Here is a 16482-nt window from a genome sequence, read left to right as displayed (position 1 = left end):
AATTCTTCACCCATCAGCTTATGAGGGTTTTACTGATACAGTTTTAGCTTTTGCTGGATACAAAGGGAAGCAAGAAGTTTTGAGATTAAGCAGCTGCTGTTTGGTTTTCTTCTGCTCATCTAGAAACATTTTCATAATTTTGATTTTGTATAAGTGGGAGCAGTTATTCAGAGCTTCAGCAGAAGCGCGGTCCATGTGAAACTGCCATCTCCTGGCTGTTGTGGGGGCCAGAGAATGCAATCTCTGTGGCTGCTCTGCCCTGTATGCAAAGTGCAAGTGATGGCTTGTAAATACAGATAAATGCCATTTTAAAAAACATTTTTTTTCTTTTTTTTTTCACGGACAGAGAACTTTAATCTATGTTTATATAGGGCAGTGGAGACATCCAGTGGCCGGTGTCTTCAGTGACTGACAGATGGTAGCTTGTGGATTCTGACCGTCTGACAAATAAATGAAAGGCTGATATGAAAACAGGCAATTTTAGGAGTTGGGGGTTTTTTCTGCCTTTAAGTTCAGAAAAGAGTTCCAAATGCAACAGAGTGAAAACTAAGGTCTGTAGAAGAAACTACATTACCCGGTCATGTCATGTAAAGGGGTACTGGCCTTGAGCCACTGTTAAACACAGAACTTGTGGCAGTTCTAGTGAAGCCAGCAGTACTTACACTTCAGGTACTCGTGTAAACCACCTGACGGAGTGCTTGGCTGAACCGAGGCCAACAGCACGTTGACATCTACAGGTTAGATTTGAGTTGTTACAAGTAAACACAGCTTAAAGGTTTTGTAGATAAATATGTACAATTGATTTGAACTTCAGATGAAAAACTCAGTTTTGAGCACCTATTTAAGAAAATTATTAGTAACAAAGAAAGAGCAAAGGCAAGGAATTGAGAGTTGTGTTGTAGCCTTTGACTAGACTTCCACAGGGATCGGAGGATACAGAAATACCCTTAACCGGGAAAGACTGGCCACCTTGCAATGTGCAGTGACTTGAAGCAGGTGCAGTTGTTCATAGGTGCTTTATTTAATTATGGCTCAATAATTATATTTCTAGTGCCTGTAAAAGGTGTAACTTGAGCAGAAAAGTATGTATTCTGATAACGATCCTCTGCCATTCACAGTGTAAATGCCTAATGTTTCCGTCATAGAGCAGTTCTGCTACTGTTACTGTGCAAAATGCCTTGTTGTACGAGGTATCACTATTTCTACATACTGTAAAAAAGAAACCACAAAACTTTTGAAAGTTGTTAAGGCAGCGCTTTGGATTTCTCACTCTTGTACAAGTAATTCAAAATGGCAGACATGACAGCTCACTAAGGACATTGCAGAAACTTTTATTAAACATTACAACTTCCCAAATACCTACATTCTTCTTCTACAGCGGGACCCAGGTAGAACATTAATACTGTGCTGAGACAAATTTTCAGTCAGTCAGAACAGAAAGAAATTTCATAAAAGCACATCAAGTTTATACCTTTTTCAGTTTTCCAGTTGTCCAGCTGGTCAAGAGAGACTTGAATGTGTGTGGTTTTATGAATGACTTGTTTCTAGTTGGTTTCCTCTCATTTCATTGGGGATTAATAATTAACTTCCCAGCTATTTTTAATGGATGACAGTAAATCTATAAAGTATCATTAATAAATAATGAAACAGAGGGGTTTGGGAGGGATGGAAAAAATGGGAAAATTGGAGTAAATGAGAATGTCTGCAAGTTTCTTATGCCATAAACACTAAATAGGAGGACAATGTTATGGAACATTGGGGCCTTTCAGAAGTATTTCTGTTCATTGAATCTACTCATCAGTAGTTCCCCATGACTATTTAACGTAGGACTTACTGGATCTGGGAGTAGAACAGTTTGTGGTATATTCAGGTGAAGATGAGGAGTTTGAATGATATCTTCCATTGTGGCTTTGTATTTGTTAAAATGTACTAGCAATTTCATTATAAAAGCTTGAAATTATTTTAATTTTCTTAATATCCAAACCCCAGTGCCAAAGATGTTAAATTATCTATTAAATTGATTGTTAAATTGTTAATATATACATTAAATATCTACTAAGTTGAGGAGACAAGGTGTAGTAATAAACATCTTTATTACATGAGAAAATGAAAAGTGGAAGTAAAAAAGTAGTGGAAATGTTCCCCCATCACTGGAATGAAGAATGGAAAATGATTTTTGGAAGAAAAAAAATAATCTGAGCCAGAGAAGTTTATAAGAAGTTAACAAAACTGAAAGGGACAAAGTAAAAAATAAACACAACCCTTTCTGGTTATTGTCAAGAGATGTTCCCAAGCCTAATAAGGACAAAGTCTCAAAAGAGACTCAAATAAAACAGATCACGCCACATTAGTATTTCTGTTGGAAAGACCAAATGTAGTTACATGGTAATTATTTCCTGGAAAATGTTTGCATATTGTTATTTAGAAATCTGGCAACAGGTAACTGCTGCAAAAAGCACTGTTCCTTCTGGCCAGTTCAAAAACTTGTAACAGTGGAAAACCAACCTGATACTGGATCAGTTCTCTTGTTATGGACCTGATCGTTGCTGTATTGCAAAGTTTGAACTTTGCACAAGTCTGTGGGGCCGGATGGGATCCACCCAAGGTTACTGAGGGAGCTGGCGGAGGAACTCGCCAAACCACTCTCCATCGTTTATCAGGAGTCCCAGCTGACCGTGAAGGTCCCAGCAAACAGGAGGTCAGCCAGTGTGACACCCATCTACAAGAAGGGCAGGAAGGAGGATCTGGGGAACTAGAGGCTCGTCAGCCCGACTGCGGTCTGGGCAGGCCGGGCCCATGGGCCGAGGCCAGTTTGAGGTTCCACCAGTGCTGGGCCCTGCCCGTGGGGCACAGCGACCCCAGGCAGCTGCGGGCTGGGGCGGGGGGCTGGGAAGCTGGAAAGGTCCTGGGGGGCTGACGGCTGAAGATGAGCCCCCAGTGTGCCCAGGGGGCCAAGGCGGCCTCCAGCATCCTGGCTTGTACCTGAAATAGTGTGGCCAGCAGGGCCAGGGCAGGGATCGTCCCCCTGAACTTGGCACTGGTGATGCCACACCTTGAATACTGAGTTCAGTTTGGGCCCCTCGCTCCAAAGGGACACTGAGGGGCTGGCGCATGTCCAGAGCCAGGCAGGGGGCTGGGGCAGGGGCTGGGGCACAGCTCTGAAGGGGGGGCGGCTGGGGGGGTTTAGCCTCGGGAGGAGACTGAAGGGGGGGCATTATTGCTCCCTACAGCTGCCTGAAGGGGGGTTGTAAGCAGGTGGGGGTCGGTCTCTTCTCCCAGGTAACAAGTGACAGGACAAGAGGAAACATCCTCAAGTTGCACCAGGGGAGTTTAGGTTGGATATTAGGAAAAATTTCTTCCCTGAAGGGGTGGTGAGACACTGGCACAGGCTGCCCAGGGAGGTGGTGGGATCACCATCCCTGGAGGTGTTTAAAGAACATGTATCTGTGGTGCTCAGCTCAGGGATGTGGTTTAGTGGTGGGCTGGGCAGTGCTGGGTTATCAGTTGGACCTGATGATCTCAAAGTTCTTTTCCAACCTAAATAATTCTAGGATTCTGTGAACTAATGTTCCAGTAATGATTACTAAGCCCACATAGTCTATTATCCAAAACAGTAAAACCTTAAAGTAGTTCAAAGCTTTCAAGAAAGCTTTCTAGGGAATGTGAGGTTTTTTGTTTCCTATGTGTTTTCCTTCTTTGAATAGGAAGCTGGATAAACAATGTTGCCTGCAATTAGTACTACAGCAACACTTGTCATCCATGCTGAGCTCCACAGGTGGTCACTGGTGGATGCTTTTCAGTATGGAACTGTCACATTTAAGGTCTGTGTCTGGCATGGTGTATCACTCTCAAGTCTGCAATGCAGCAGGACTAGATAGCTCTTAGTAGTGTATTGGACCTGCCTTTGTTTTCCTGTATGTACATGTGCCTTGGAGCACTTACTATATGAAAATAAAACCTTTGAACAGACACTTTGGTTTCACAAAACTGTAATTTTTGCCTTAGTGAATATATTACTTATTAAATTACATCTCCTGAATGGAAGAGACCACTGCTTTGTTTAGATGACATCAGCCTGTAGACTTACTATAGCTTTACTCACAAGTACAGTGGATATGGAAGGGTGAGACTTGGCCAGACTGCTTACTGTACCATTCCTCCTTCTCTGCCCTGTGGGCTTCTGTGGGAGAACCAAGAATGTCAGTAATCTGCAAGTCTATCGCTGAAATCCCACAGCATTAATAACCTTTAACTAAAGTAGATGTTACATGGATAGACATGAGCACATCTCTTAAAAGTTTTTTGAGTGTCTGCTATGCCCCATTACACTTCCTGTAAAGCAGATTCAGAGCTTTTATCGTGAGTAAATACTGAATTACAGCCCACAACAAGCTAGGTCCTGAAAATAACCGAGCTATGCGGAGACAACTTGTTCCTGGAACAATTGGTTCTGACAGATCACGGATGAGTATATCTTGGCTCGTTATGGAGAAGCACTGAAGTTGACTTTACAAGGCAGTGTGCACACAGAATGAAGCCTAATTTAAATTCGCTTAATCTCGTAATGTAGTATTAGCATGAATGTGATATTTGCTTGCCAAGAGTGTGCATGCCACTTCTCTATGGGCACCCTCGAGGCATGTTTCTCAAATTGCAGAGCTTGTTATTAACTATTTTTAGATGTTTAGGCAAACTTACAAAAACTGACAAATGGTAGAAGCATTCTGCAGTGTTCTGTAGAGAGCTAGAACTGCTACACAGATAACTGGGGAGTCTGGATCTCACACTAAATGAAGATTTGGCCTGAGGAACCATCAAGGAGAGTCTGTCCATTCCTGTCCCTACCTCATGTCATGGGGAATGTGAAATTTCTTTGTTGTACCATTTATTCTGGTTGCACCTACTGCTAGCATCATCTGTGGCAGATTTAATGTGCTTGCAGTAAGACACAGTACATGCTCCAAGCAGCCTGCAATCTCAGGAGCTGAAACAGAAAGGAGGAACTTGCTACATTCTGTAAGGGCGGTCAGTGTATGGTTGTGTGCAATGTAATTAATTTATTGATTGGTTGCATTTTTATTTGATTTTCACGTTATTTCCTGTTATTTTCTTAGTTCTGTGGCTATTTTCAATTTCCCTTTGATCAGCTGAATACATTATTTAGCAAACATATTGCAGTTGGAATGGTCTTTCTTGTAACATTTTTTCCTGTGAATATCATTAGGCTGAAGTTGCGTGCGCTGGCAAGCTGCCTGTGGAGCGTGCGCTGTGTCTCTCCGAGCTCACTGCCGAGCAGCCCTGCCGTGGGCTGGGCCCGCTGACCCGCTGCCTCGCCCTGTGCTGGGGGTCGGCGGAGATGGCAGCATGCGTTGGAAGAGGAGGCTGAAGGAAGGAATAGCCGCCATGGAGTCCAAAAGCACCTCCTGCACGTGCTCTGCTGTGGAGCCACTGGCTTCGGGGAGGAGAATTCCTCCTGGGCCTTGCACAGAGGGGAGGCAAGCGCAGGAGGAGGAGGAGGGCCTGAGGGGAGGGCGGGAGATGGGGGCTCCGCAGGGGCAGGAGGTGTTAGGATGGTGGAGGATGGAGCACGTGCAGCGGACACAGCACCCCCAGCTGCCTTGGCCTCTCCCTCCTCCTAAGGGCTGTGTCAGCCTTGGCAGCACCGAGGGAAGGTGAGTTTGATTTGGGGGATCTTTGCTGCAAGCCATGTTCTTTGTGAGGGCCCGCTGCGTGCCTCTGAGCGTGGCGTGAGGAGCCATGAGCTTGGTGTGGCTGGACAACTCCTTTCAGTAAAGTTTTAACATTTGGAAATACTCTTTCTCAACGAAATGCAACCAGATCTATCCAAAAGCTTCTGTGAGCAGGAAAGTTTCCAAAATGGCAACTTTCTGCCTTTTTAAATGTGGACAGGTTTTAGGTTTGGGCTGGGGGTTTTCTGAGGGCATTAATTTTTTATGCTTTCATTTAACGAAATCAAGTGGGGGCCAGGATGCGTGTGGGCTGAGAGTAAGACCAGGGTGCCACTGGCGGTGTCCCGGCAGCTGGCCAGGCCCACAGTCCACACTGAACCTTCTGGAAAGCGGGTGGCAGCAGGGAGCTGGCGGGGAGTGGGGGGGAGGGTTGCTCCCCGAAAGCAGCCAGAGCCCTGGCGAGCCTGAGAGAAAAACAAGGGAGTTCAGCTGCAAGTTGTATTTGTTTGTTGTCCCCTTTGTTTTAACGCCTGGCGGAGGAGTTTTCTCCCTCAGGAACTGCTGTATTTCACCGGTGCTTAGGCGCCTATTCTGCGGTTCCCGCCTTCCCCTGAGGGGGCGATGCTGCGGGCCGCCTGCTGCACTGGGCCCCTCAGGCGGGGCCCCCTCACAGGGTGGCAGCATGTGTGACCTCGTACAAATGTGCGTTTTCCTAATAGTGGGATTAAAAGGAGTTTTGGATTGTTCTTCTGAGCCTGTGAACCCTGGGGGAGGACGTTTTTTCCCATGCATGCTTGTGCTTCCCAGCAATGGCTCTGCCCTGCCTCTCAGGCAGGTCAGCGCAGAGGCCTTAGCCTGAAATGCTGCTGAAGGCCTAGTTTGAACTCCAGCCGCTGGCTATAGGGTGGTGACATCTAAATCCCTCTTTTTTTTTCCCTTTAAAAAACGTGTGGGTGGGTTGCACAGTTGAATTTTTCCTCTTAAACCTATGTACTGCACTTAAATCTGCATTTAAACAGGCTATTTAGGGGAAGTGAAATGTCTTGATGAATTTAATTGTGGTGTAAGTTTCCTCAATTAAATCACTCTTAGGAGAATAAAAGCAACTAAAAGTTATTGTATGGGTTGCCCCTACTCCTGCGCTCTTGTATTTGTTTTGACTATGGCTTACTGTGTGAACTTGATAAATAGCACTTCAGAAAAATCACGTTTCATCTTTTTGCACCATTACATATATCTGTCAGTACATGTCCAATGCAAAATACATTCTGTCTGTGAATTTTAGTGCATCAATGAATAGGACAAATAAACCAGAAAGCAGGATGGTTTTTGTACTTAATCGTGTCACTGCTGGTATTGAGAGACTTCAGGTTTTTGTCTGTCAGGAAGGGTAATAATTTCTAAATCAGTGCCCATCTGGAGGGGTTTTGTGTCTTGGTAAAATGTGAAAGGAGTAATTTATGGTAGGAAGTTTTCACTGCAATATCTGCTCTGTGATGCAGAACAGGTGCATTTTGTAATTAAACGTGAGGTCTCAGTACACTTGCAGTTGAAGTGGGAGGTGGCAGAACTGTGCTGTGGTCCCATTCTTGCCTGCCTGGGTCTTGCTCCTCGTAAGAAAAGGTGGAAGGTAAATTTCAACAGAGGATTTGAGAAACGAAGTCTTGCAGTTTAGACAAGCCCAGGGTATCCCTGAGGTACTTACGGCTAGTTTGGCAAGGATGTTATAAGAAAAGTACTGGGTTTTTTTATTAATATTTATCTTTTTATTTAGATGCTTTTTCAGTCTGCAAAATGAAAACCAAACATTACATGTTACCAGGATTATTTACTAAAGGCACCTCCTTCAGTTAAATCAATAATGAATACATCTGGCAGAACCTGTGTGGTAGCATTAAATTTCACCCAAGTTCACTATTAAGATAGGGTAAAGTGAGAATTTCCACAAAGACTTGGTTGTGCTAAGGTGGGCATGAGAATGAAAAGCAAATACATTAGTAGCACATATAAAACAGTACCTGTATAGTGGACTATCTTAGAAAATTTGTCACACTTACAAAGAGTGCATGAGTGGAAATGTGTCTTGCTGCCAGCAAGTTGGGAAGGTCTTCACCTAGAAGTCTTACTCTGTTCCCTGAGGTCAGATAGATTCTTTTGTAAAGTCTGGGATCAGATGGCATAGTACTAAATATGTTGCCTGAGTGGAATCAATCGCTTCACAGCTCATTGTTTAATTGACATTTTAGGTCCATTTGCCAAGCCAATAGTGTAGCTTGACCTGAAGCTTAAACTATAAAAACCCAAGAGTTGAGGCAAAATACTGGGTAAGGGAGGGTGTCAGGATGCATGTGAGGTTAATAGGCAATGGAGTACTTTTTACTGGTGTGGTATCTTGTTTTACAGGGGAATTCTGAAATGTGTTTATTCTGCTGTAATTTTTGCATAGTAAATACACAGTGCTTACATAAAATCCCGATGGGAAATGCTCCTCATTCAGTAGGGGAAATTCTGTTAGCAGAGTTTGCTCTCCTTAGGTGAAAGTTTTTTTCAGTTCTTCGACATCTGGGAACATTGTCTTTAGGTAGTGAAAATTGGTATATGACTAAGCAAGGCAATGCCTTTAGGGTTGCTTATCGCAAGAATCTGCAGATTGAAGGCCAAAGGGTCATAGGGTGAGATGCTCATACAACTTTTATTGTTAAGGATTTATCTATCAATTTATTTATTTACTTACTTATTGGTAGAATATTTCTTTTTCTATAAGCGGGAACAGTTCCTAATAAGAAAGAAGCAAAGACAAAAGTTATGAAATAGGAGTCATATTTTACAGAGCAAGTAAGCTCAGTCTGCTTGTGGTTGTTGCAATGCAGTAGTCTTACCTATTAAATCGTAAATGAAGAGATAGGTCCAGGAAAAAATGCCATGCTTCTGCAGTTAAATTCTTCATTTTTCTGAGTAGACAAAACTTTTCTTGGGATCTAGAAAGCTGAGAAGCCCAACAATAAGTATTTTAAAGGATCAAAACCAAGTGAGAGTTATTAGGAAGAAGAAGGAATGTGAGGCTTCGAGATACTTTGAACTAAATGGGATCAACATAGGAGATAGGATATTTCAGAAACCCAAACGTCTCGACTTGATTTTAGGCAATGGGAAGAGGTGCTGATCGATACCTAGTGTTGCAGGTTGTAAAAACAGGAGACTTTCAGACACAGAAGAAGACAAGTTGGTTTCCATTGTGATGAATCACTGAAGCTGGATTTTATTTATTTGAGAATTCTGAAAATAGTTATGTGTGAAGTGACTAAGCTGCTAAGAAGAATGGTCCGTTTATCATTAAAACTAACTGTTATACTTGGAGATTGAACTGCAGGAAATACCTCAGTGCGTTGTTTTTTTTTTTAAATAACTAAGTGAAGTTCTTGGAATGATAAGCTAGTGAATCTATCTTTAAAAAGTAGCCAGTGGAAAAATTACCTAGTTAAGCACGGCATGCATAGCGTCTGCAAAAAGGGAACTAGGTAAACAGATCTTTGACCTCACGTAAAATTAGTAGATTTTTGAGGATTTCATGAAGCTATTGTCAGATGCAATAGATGATGTATATGAGTCGCAATTAAATAGCTGTGTGAGGGGAAATCTGAGATGGAAATTTCAGAATTGGTCTGCACTAATCCGGTGTCTGCACAGGGGGTAACTTGAGTTGAAAGCTTGTTACTTTTTCAGAAAACCAATGTTAAGTATATATTTGAAATAATTGCATGTCTTTAGTTTCACGATTTGTTATGTCTTAACTGAAGATTCAAAAGTACACTTAAGTAGAATGGGAATACCATGTTTTAGCAGCTAAAAAAGGTATATAGCATCTCCTTTGGCAGATTAAATAGTGGGATTCAGTTATGTTACAGGGTATGAGGGGAAGCTTGGTGAAGTCAGGGGAGTTTTAGTTTTTGATTATGGCAGCAAGGAAAGTATTGTCAAAAGAAAAAGGAATTCTGTTGGTACCTCACTGCCAGCATGTAACAGTGCTGCTCTTAGTTGGAAAGAAAATGACGGTATTGTTATTTCAGTTGGCAAATAGGGGTAATGAACTGTGTGCAACTTCAACGTGACAGATGATTTGAAATAGAGAGACTACACAAATGTGTTAACAAACTTGATAGCATAGGATATGTAGGGTGTTAGGCTGTATCTGTTTTAATAGATTTTCACAAGAGAAGATAACTCTTGTCTTCTGTGTTCCTTTCACCTAGAGTTCAGTGGGCTGATTTCCTTCTGGTTCTTGTGTTCCGACAGAGATCACAAGGTTTTGAATAATGATGCATTTTATCTATTTTTAAAAAATCAAAGCGTTGTTTTTTCTTAATTTTCTCTTGAACTAAGGAATAGTCACTGAAGTGCAACTTGTAAAAATGAAGAGGAAAAAACAGAATTTTTTAAAATTTGCAACTAGCTTGTTTTATGTGTTTCTTAGTGCTAAATGTTAGTGTGATTATTTGATGTGAACTCTCAAACCTCTGGTGCTATTTTAATGGGCTTTTCCTTTTAAATACTGCTGCTGTGTTCTTTACAATGAGGACTTCTGTCTCTTTTCACAGTGAAGGGAAGTCAGAAGTGTGAGCTGAATTGCCGTGCTATAGGCTACCGCTTCTATGTGAGACAAGCTGAAAAGGTGATAGATGGGACACCCTGTGACCAAAATGGAACTTCAATCTGTGTGGCAGGGCAGTGCAAGGTAAGGCTACTGTCTCTAGCAAGGCTGCCTCTAGACTGTCTATGTCATATGTAATTTCTATGCCATATGTAATTTCTGTATGAGGTTGGTATCACTCTACCTGTGAATTGATGTCTTGAATGTCTTTCTTCTTTTTTTTTCTTTTCTTTTTTTTTTTTTTTTTGGTGAGGGGGGAGTAGATGTGAAAAACATTAACGTTTATTATTACAGGTTTTATTTCTTAACTAATGTTTCTGTCTACTGAGAGCAAACTATGGAATGCTGAAAGTCTGGATTCAGAAGGTATTCTGACCACACTAAAGAGGATTTCCAGTGAGCTTTTTCCACATGCTTAGCTTTCTACAGAAGAGGTTCTCTGAAAGAATCAGAAGAAAAAGACTGGAAGCTTAAATAAGAGAGAAATAGAACATCTTTCTTTGATTAAACTTCAGAGTGGGTATATTTTTTCCAGTCTGCAACATAATGGTTTATTCCATTATGTGTTTATTTTGATTGCTTTTTAGCTGGTGTGTTAGTGTAACTTTTCTGATTGGTCCATGTTTGCCATTTTTAAGAACCAGGTCTTACTGGCTGTCCATTTACTCAGCAGTGATCTTCTCTTGGAAAATACTTAAGTGAATGGTCATTTTTCAAGGGTTCAGAAGGAGCTGCTGTATTGACTTTTTGGAGTCTGCTTTGTAGATTCCCTTTGTAATGAATAAATACGCTGCTTTAAGCAAGATGGTAGCAACTTTAAACAGAATGTTATGGCGTTTAGAAAAAAAAGTAGTTTTTAATATTTCAAGTAAGGTTAGTGAAAGAAATAAATTCCTAACAAGGGGCATTTGATACTTGGCTGATGTTTCCCATGTATCAGTTGGTAAAACAAGCAGAAGTGGGTCAGATGTGGCTCATGAGCTCAAATAGTGAAAGGTCAAGTTCAGTTTAAGTAGTTGGTTTGCCAGAGGAAATCACTTATGAATACAACCTTTTCCTCAGCATGTTCAGATTCCTCTTACTTGTGCACATCTGGACAATGCCATGTATGTTTCTGTTCTGTATTTCTTAGCACAAGCAGAGCCACAGCTTTGAATTTCCTTTGTAGATGATAGATCTGTGTGAAGTTGGTTATTCTTTAAAGCTTTCCTTGATCTTAGACCAATTCAGAAAGGGCCAGAAATTTGTTTTTATTACAGTTCTGATCCATGACTCAGAAAACTGAAAAACAGATTTAGTATACCAGCTGTAGTATTTTCCCAGTACTGTGCAATTACAGAAGTGTATACTGATACATTTGGATTGGAGGTCTGGGGTAGAAAGCAAAGGGAGTGCTCAGCAGCCTAGTAGTAAAGTGTTCTGAATTCGGAAAAGTCACCGATTGTCTGTGTAGAACTTCCCAAAGCTGCATAAAACAAACAACAGGTTGTGAATCCTTACTGTGGATATTTAACTTGGGATTCATAGAGTTGTAGAATAAATCTGATTGTAAGGTACCTGGGAAGATCATGTAGTTCAACACCCTAGCTATATCAGATAGCTATCACGGCCTTTTCTAGGTAGAGTTTTGAACCTGTTCCATTGTTTAAGCAACGTAATGGTAGAATCTTTTTCCTCACATTTGATTGAAATTCCCTGTATTGCAGCTTATGCCCTTGGTCTCTCAACCTAGTGCTGCACATCTCTGAGAATCTGACTCTATCTTCTCTGTTACCCTCCCAACAGAAGTAGACAGCAGTAAGACCTTGCCATAGCCTTCTCTTAAAGCTAGGGATTCCTAGGCTGTAGTGGTTTGGAATCCAAGACTTGTATTCTACTTGCATAAACAGCAAAACTATAAAAAATGAATAGTTCTATTTAACAGTGATATTACACTTGTGTACTGTTCTGTATTGTGTACGTTCTTGAGTGAACGTGAATGTAGTTGAATGATGTAATAAGTAGAGAGTTAAATAATTAAGGTTTTGTACTGTCAGATGCTTAAGAGAATATTTTCCTGAAAAGTTGTTATTTACAGTTCACTGAAAATGTTTCTCGAGTAATGAAGCTTATTCAAGTCTTTCTAGTAGGTAGGTCTTCCTTAACTGCACATTATTTTATTTTTTTTTAATGTCAGAGTATTTCAATGTCTAAGGCATTTATGGTCTCTGTCACCCTCTGTTGGACATTTTACTGCATTACCATAACAATAATATCCTGGTGTTAAAAAAACATCATCTGTTTTGTTCCCAGGACTGTTGTTTCTAGTTCTTAGAAAAAAAAAGGTGGAAAATGTTGCTATAATAAAAATAACTTAGATTAAAGAATATGATCGAGACAGGTAAGTAAAAATTAAACATGCATGAAAAAAGGTATTTCTCACTTCTCACTTTTTAACCATTTAAAAAGTTACGTAGGGCAACCACAAGTAATATTAGTTAGAAGTTCTCAATATATAAAATGCAGTCACACCAGTTAACACTAAAAATACATGAAAGAGAAGTTTTGTCTTAAAGTCAAAACCAGAATGTTCAGTACTTTATCTCCTTTTCAAGTTGTTAACCAATGTTAGAATGGGCTTTTGAAACTGAAGTATTGTTTAATCTTATCAGCAAAGAGAATAGTGTAAGAGAAGATTTTAAGAACAGTAGTATGTTCTAAAGTCCTTCTTACAGCATGGTGGTTGTGACCATTACAGTATTATGCAGGACAGAACAACAGTATATTTCTGAGTACTTACTTCTGAACAGCGTCCCGGAGAGTATCTTTTTTCACTGTTTGCTATTCCTTTGTTCAGTGGGCCCCCAGAGCTGGAAGTAAAAACTTTGTAACATGTGCAGCACAAGAGGTGATATATAAAAGCTTATTTTTCAGATGTAGTCCTTTATCAAAACTTAATATATATGGTCTTATGATGAAATATCCTAATTTGTTTGTTTGGTCTTTTCACTTTCTTATTTGCCTGTGACATTGTGATAACTGGCATATTTAATAATGCAAGTACTACAAAAAAAGCTCGCTCACTGAAGATTGTGTATTTCCTGGTGCAGACTAGACTGAATTCTAATTAAATGAAACCTTTTTAAAGCAATTACATAATTCTAAAATAAAGCAAGGTAAAATAGGAAGAACTGGGTGATATTCCAGCTATGCAGAAGAAAGAAGTATAACAATGATCTTGATAATCAGTTTTATTATTTCTGTGTTTGTCTGTTTTTCTGCACATTTGAGCACTATTCTTCTGATGAATTTTGGAAAGTGAACAACCTTTTTCATTGACAGTCCTTCTATCGAGTTCCACTTCTGTTTTTTCAAAATTTTTATTTAGTGCCACAGCTGGTTATTGCTAATATATATGCTTTGAATATGTTTCAGTATTATTATGTGTTGTTTGTTTTAATACATTTGCTACCCCTCTCCTAACTGTGGATTTTCACAGTACTGTTAAGTTAAAGAATGCCTAAGAATGGGGCTTCTTCAACTTGGGGTTTAGCCAGAAGCGTCTGTTTTCTTGTTTTGAGGTATGTTTTCTGTTTGCTTTAAATCAGTGTATCCTTTTATTTCTTCTGATCCAATGGGATGAGCCTACTCAGTAGTTTTTAAGTTCAGAAGAGAAATGTGAGTGGAATAGTGATGAGGTTTTAATAAATAAAGCAAAGTATGAGGAAAGAATGCTTTTAATAATTTTGGCCTTGACCATAGTTTACTAAATGTAAACATACATAGGGAAGTATGTTCAATGTGGTTTTTTATCCCCATCTAGGACACTTCTGCTAGAAATCTTCTTTCCCAATATTTAGGCACGTGTGAGCATTGATTCATTGTAGTTCTGGCAGCAGAAAAAAGGTTATTTGTGAAGCTGGGAAGCAAATAGGTTTTGCAGAGATGTTAGTTACCACGCGGTGGCGCACTTTGCAAATGTATTAGCATTCCACATAAAACGTCAGTTGGGTGGGAGCTGTAGATACCTTTTAAAGGTACTTGAAGCAACTGCTTCCTCTCTCCTGATTTTTATATTGTATTTTCTCTTGCATTGCCGTTAATTTTCATCTTCCAGTTGACTGAAATATCTGAGCAGTTTTTAAATGCACCCAGTGAGTAACTTCAGTAGCAAAATGACTGGCATTAGAGATTGTGGTTGTCTTGAAAAAAAGATAAATTGCATCAGATGTTGAAATCCTTGCAAACTTTATAGGGATGTAACTTAAGTCAGCTATTGGAAGCATAACCAAGCATGCTAAATCTCCATCAGAAAAACATGATCAGGCAAGGAACTTCCATTTGGGACTGTGCTGACATGCGCTGGTGCCCAGGTAATAGAACTATAGGTGGCGTTATTGTTTTAAGTTAGGAAACTCTTAATGCCTGTGGGATCAGAGTAACAGATCAGAACGATGAGAACCGTGCACTTTCTGTAAGTTAGAGTTCTTCTCATAACTCATACATGCTGGAATATAAAGTAGTCCTATGCTTGTTCTTGCAAGGGTAAAGAATCTGTTTTCTGTAGGAATCTCAACTTACTTGTGTAATGTTGATTGATGACACTGGAAAAAAAGGCTGTGGGGTGGATTTGGTTTGTGTGTGTGTGCGTGCGCACGCGCATGCTTTCTTAAAGTTGGAGTCAGACTTCTTTCTCTGACCTCTTCTGTTTAGTTTGCAAGTTCTTCTGAGCAAGTACTCTGTGCTGTGCTAGCTTCTTGTTCTTAGGCATTACAGTGTTCATTTTTTATCAATAATAATGTAAGGAAGAACCTGATATCTGGATTAATATAGCAGAAGGAAGGGCACATAGATACCCATATCTGTCTTTCAGCTGAATGACAGCAAATCTTTGCAGTTTCTTGTTCATCTTACTTGGCTGCTCAGAGGGAGGTATATTCTTCACTACACAGAACTTTGTAAAGCTTGGTGTCTTGAGATGTGAAGGCTTCAAAAGTAGCCAGAGAAATGGCACCAAATGAAACATTGGTCTGTGCTTCAGTGGCACACTCTGTCCACCAGTACTTTGGTATTAGCCTAACTGGTACAAAGGGGGAGTGAAGGTTGGTGTCAGGCATTGTTTGTATTTGAGGAGGACCAGTGTAATGAACTGTTTCTAGTTATATGATGTTATCCTAAATGTGGGCCTTAAAATAGTGAATTAGTTATGTTGTTTTTACTATGGGAGCTGCTGTGTTAAGAAATTGCATGCTGCAGAGAATTGCCACCAAGGCTTTACCCAGGATAGGATTGCACACAGGATATGCTCTATAGAAGTTGAGAACTAGGTTATGGAGCCTAATGGCATTCAGATGCTGAAATGCATTGTGGAATGGAATGAGAATGAAACCTCTAGTTAATATTCAAGGCTTGCTTTTTTCTTAATTTTTGTTTGGTTTCTGTCAATAGTAGCTGAGGACACTGTGCTCTGAGCTCAAGACCTTTTCAAGGAGTAGGTAGGGTGCATTCAAAGAGGCAAAAATCAGCATTTCGTCAGATCTCTATTTAGTTTTGCTCATACTGCGTATGGAGCCTCTGTTGGAGGCTTTTTCTTTCAAGGGAAAACGATTTGTAAAATACATCATAAAAGTGAAAAACTATAGTTACAATAGAATGCACTCTCTCTCTCTACCTTTCATGTATGCCGTTATAATTTCTTCATTGTTGGAAATAGGACTCTTCATTGTTTCTCTTCATAATGACTTGCTAATCCCAAGCATTGCATTGGGAAACACCTGCCTGGCCTTAATAAGGTGTTAATGGAAGAAACAGGTTCCTGGGAGCTAAGAAATAACTCCTTTTGCTGCTTCTTCTCTGTTTGCATAGTTTCGTGTTAAATGTTTTACACAGAATAAGTGAGCCTCTGTAAGATTTCTTGATCTCACTGTCTAAAAGGTCCTTCTGCCTTCCTCCATTTATAAAGCAACACTTTTTTTTTTTTTTTTTGTAAAGCAACACTAAATTTTTTTTTGGCATATGGTTGTTGGCCATGACCTAATTTACATTGCTTCTGATAGCTGATACACAGCAGGTGCAATCACTGCATGTAAAGGATACGGAAAGGATAACTTTACTGCCTTTGAACTGAGCTAGAACTGATGTAGAATTTGAAGATAGGAAACTGTG

The 16482-nt window shown here is 40.2% G+C and overlaps 1 protein-coding gene across 1 annotated transcript in view; it reads left to right on the top strand.

The window, feature by feature from the left end:
* THSD4 (thrombospondin type 1 domain containing 4) overlaps nt 1-16482 on the top strand; it is a 319739-nt gene that overhangs the window by 121477 nt on the left and 181780 nt on the right. Inside the window, exon 7 of the mRNA XM_037395653.1 lies at nt 10286-10422. Within this exon, the coding sequence (XP_037251550.1) occupies nt 10286-10422 (137 nt within the window). The remainder of the gene's footprint in view (nt 1-10285; nt 10423-16482) is intronic.

This window comes from Falco rusticolus, chromosome 7 (genome assembly GCF_015220075.1).
Source record: "Falco rusticolus isolate bFalRus1 chromosome 7, bFalRus1.pri, whole genome shotgun sequence".
Classification (NCBI taxonomy): domain Eukaryota; kingdom Metazoa; phylum Chordata; class Aves; order Falconiformes; family Falconidae; genus Falco; species Falco rusticolus.
This window is presented reverse-complemented; position numbering and strand designations above follow the sequence as displayed.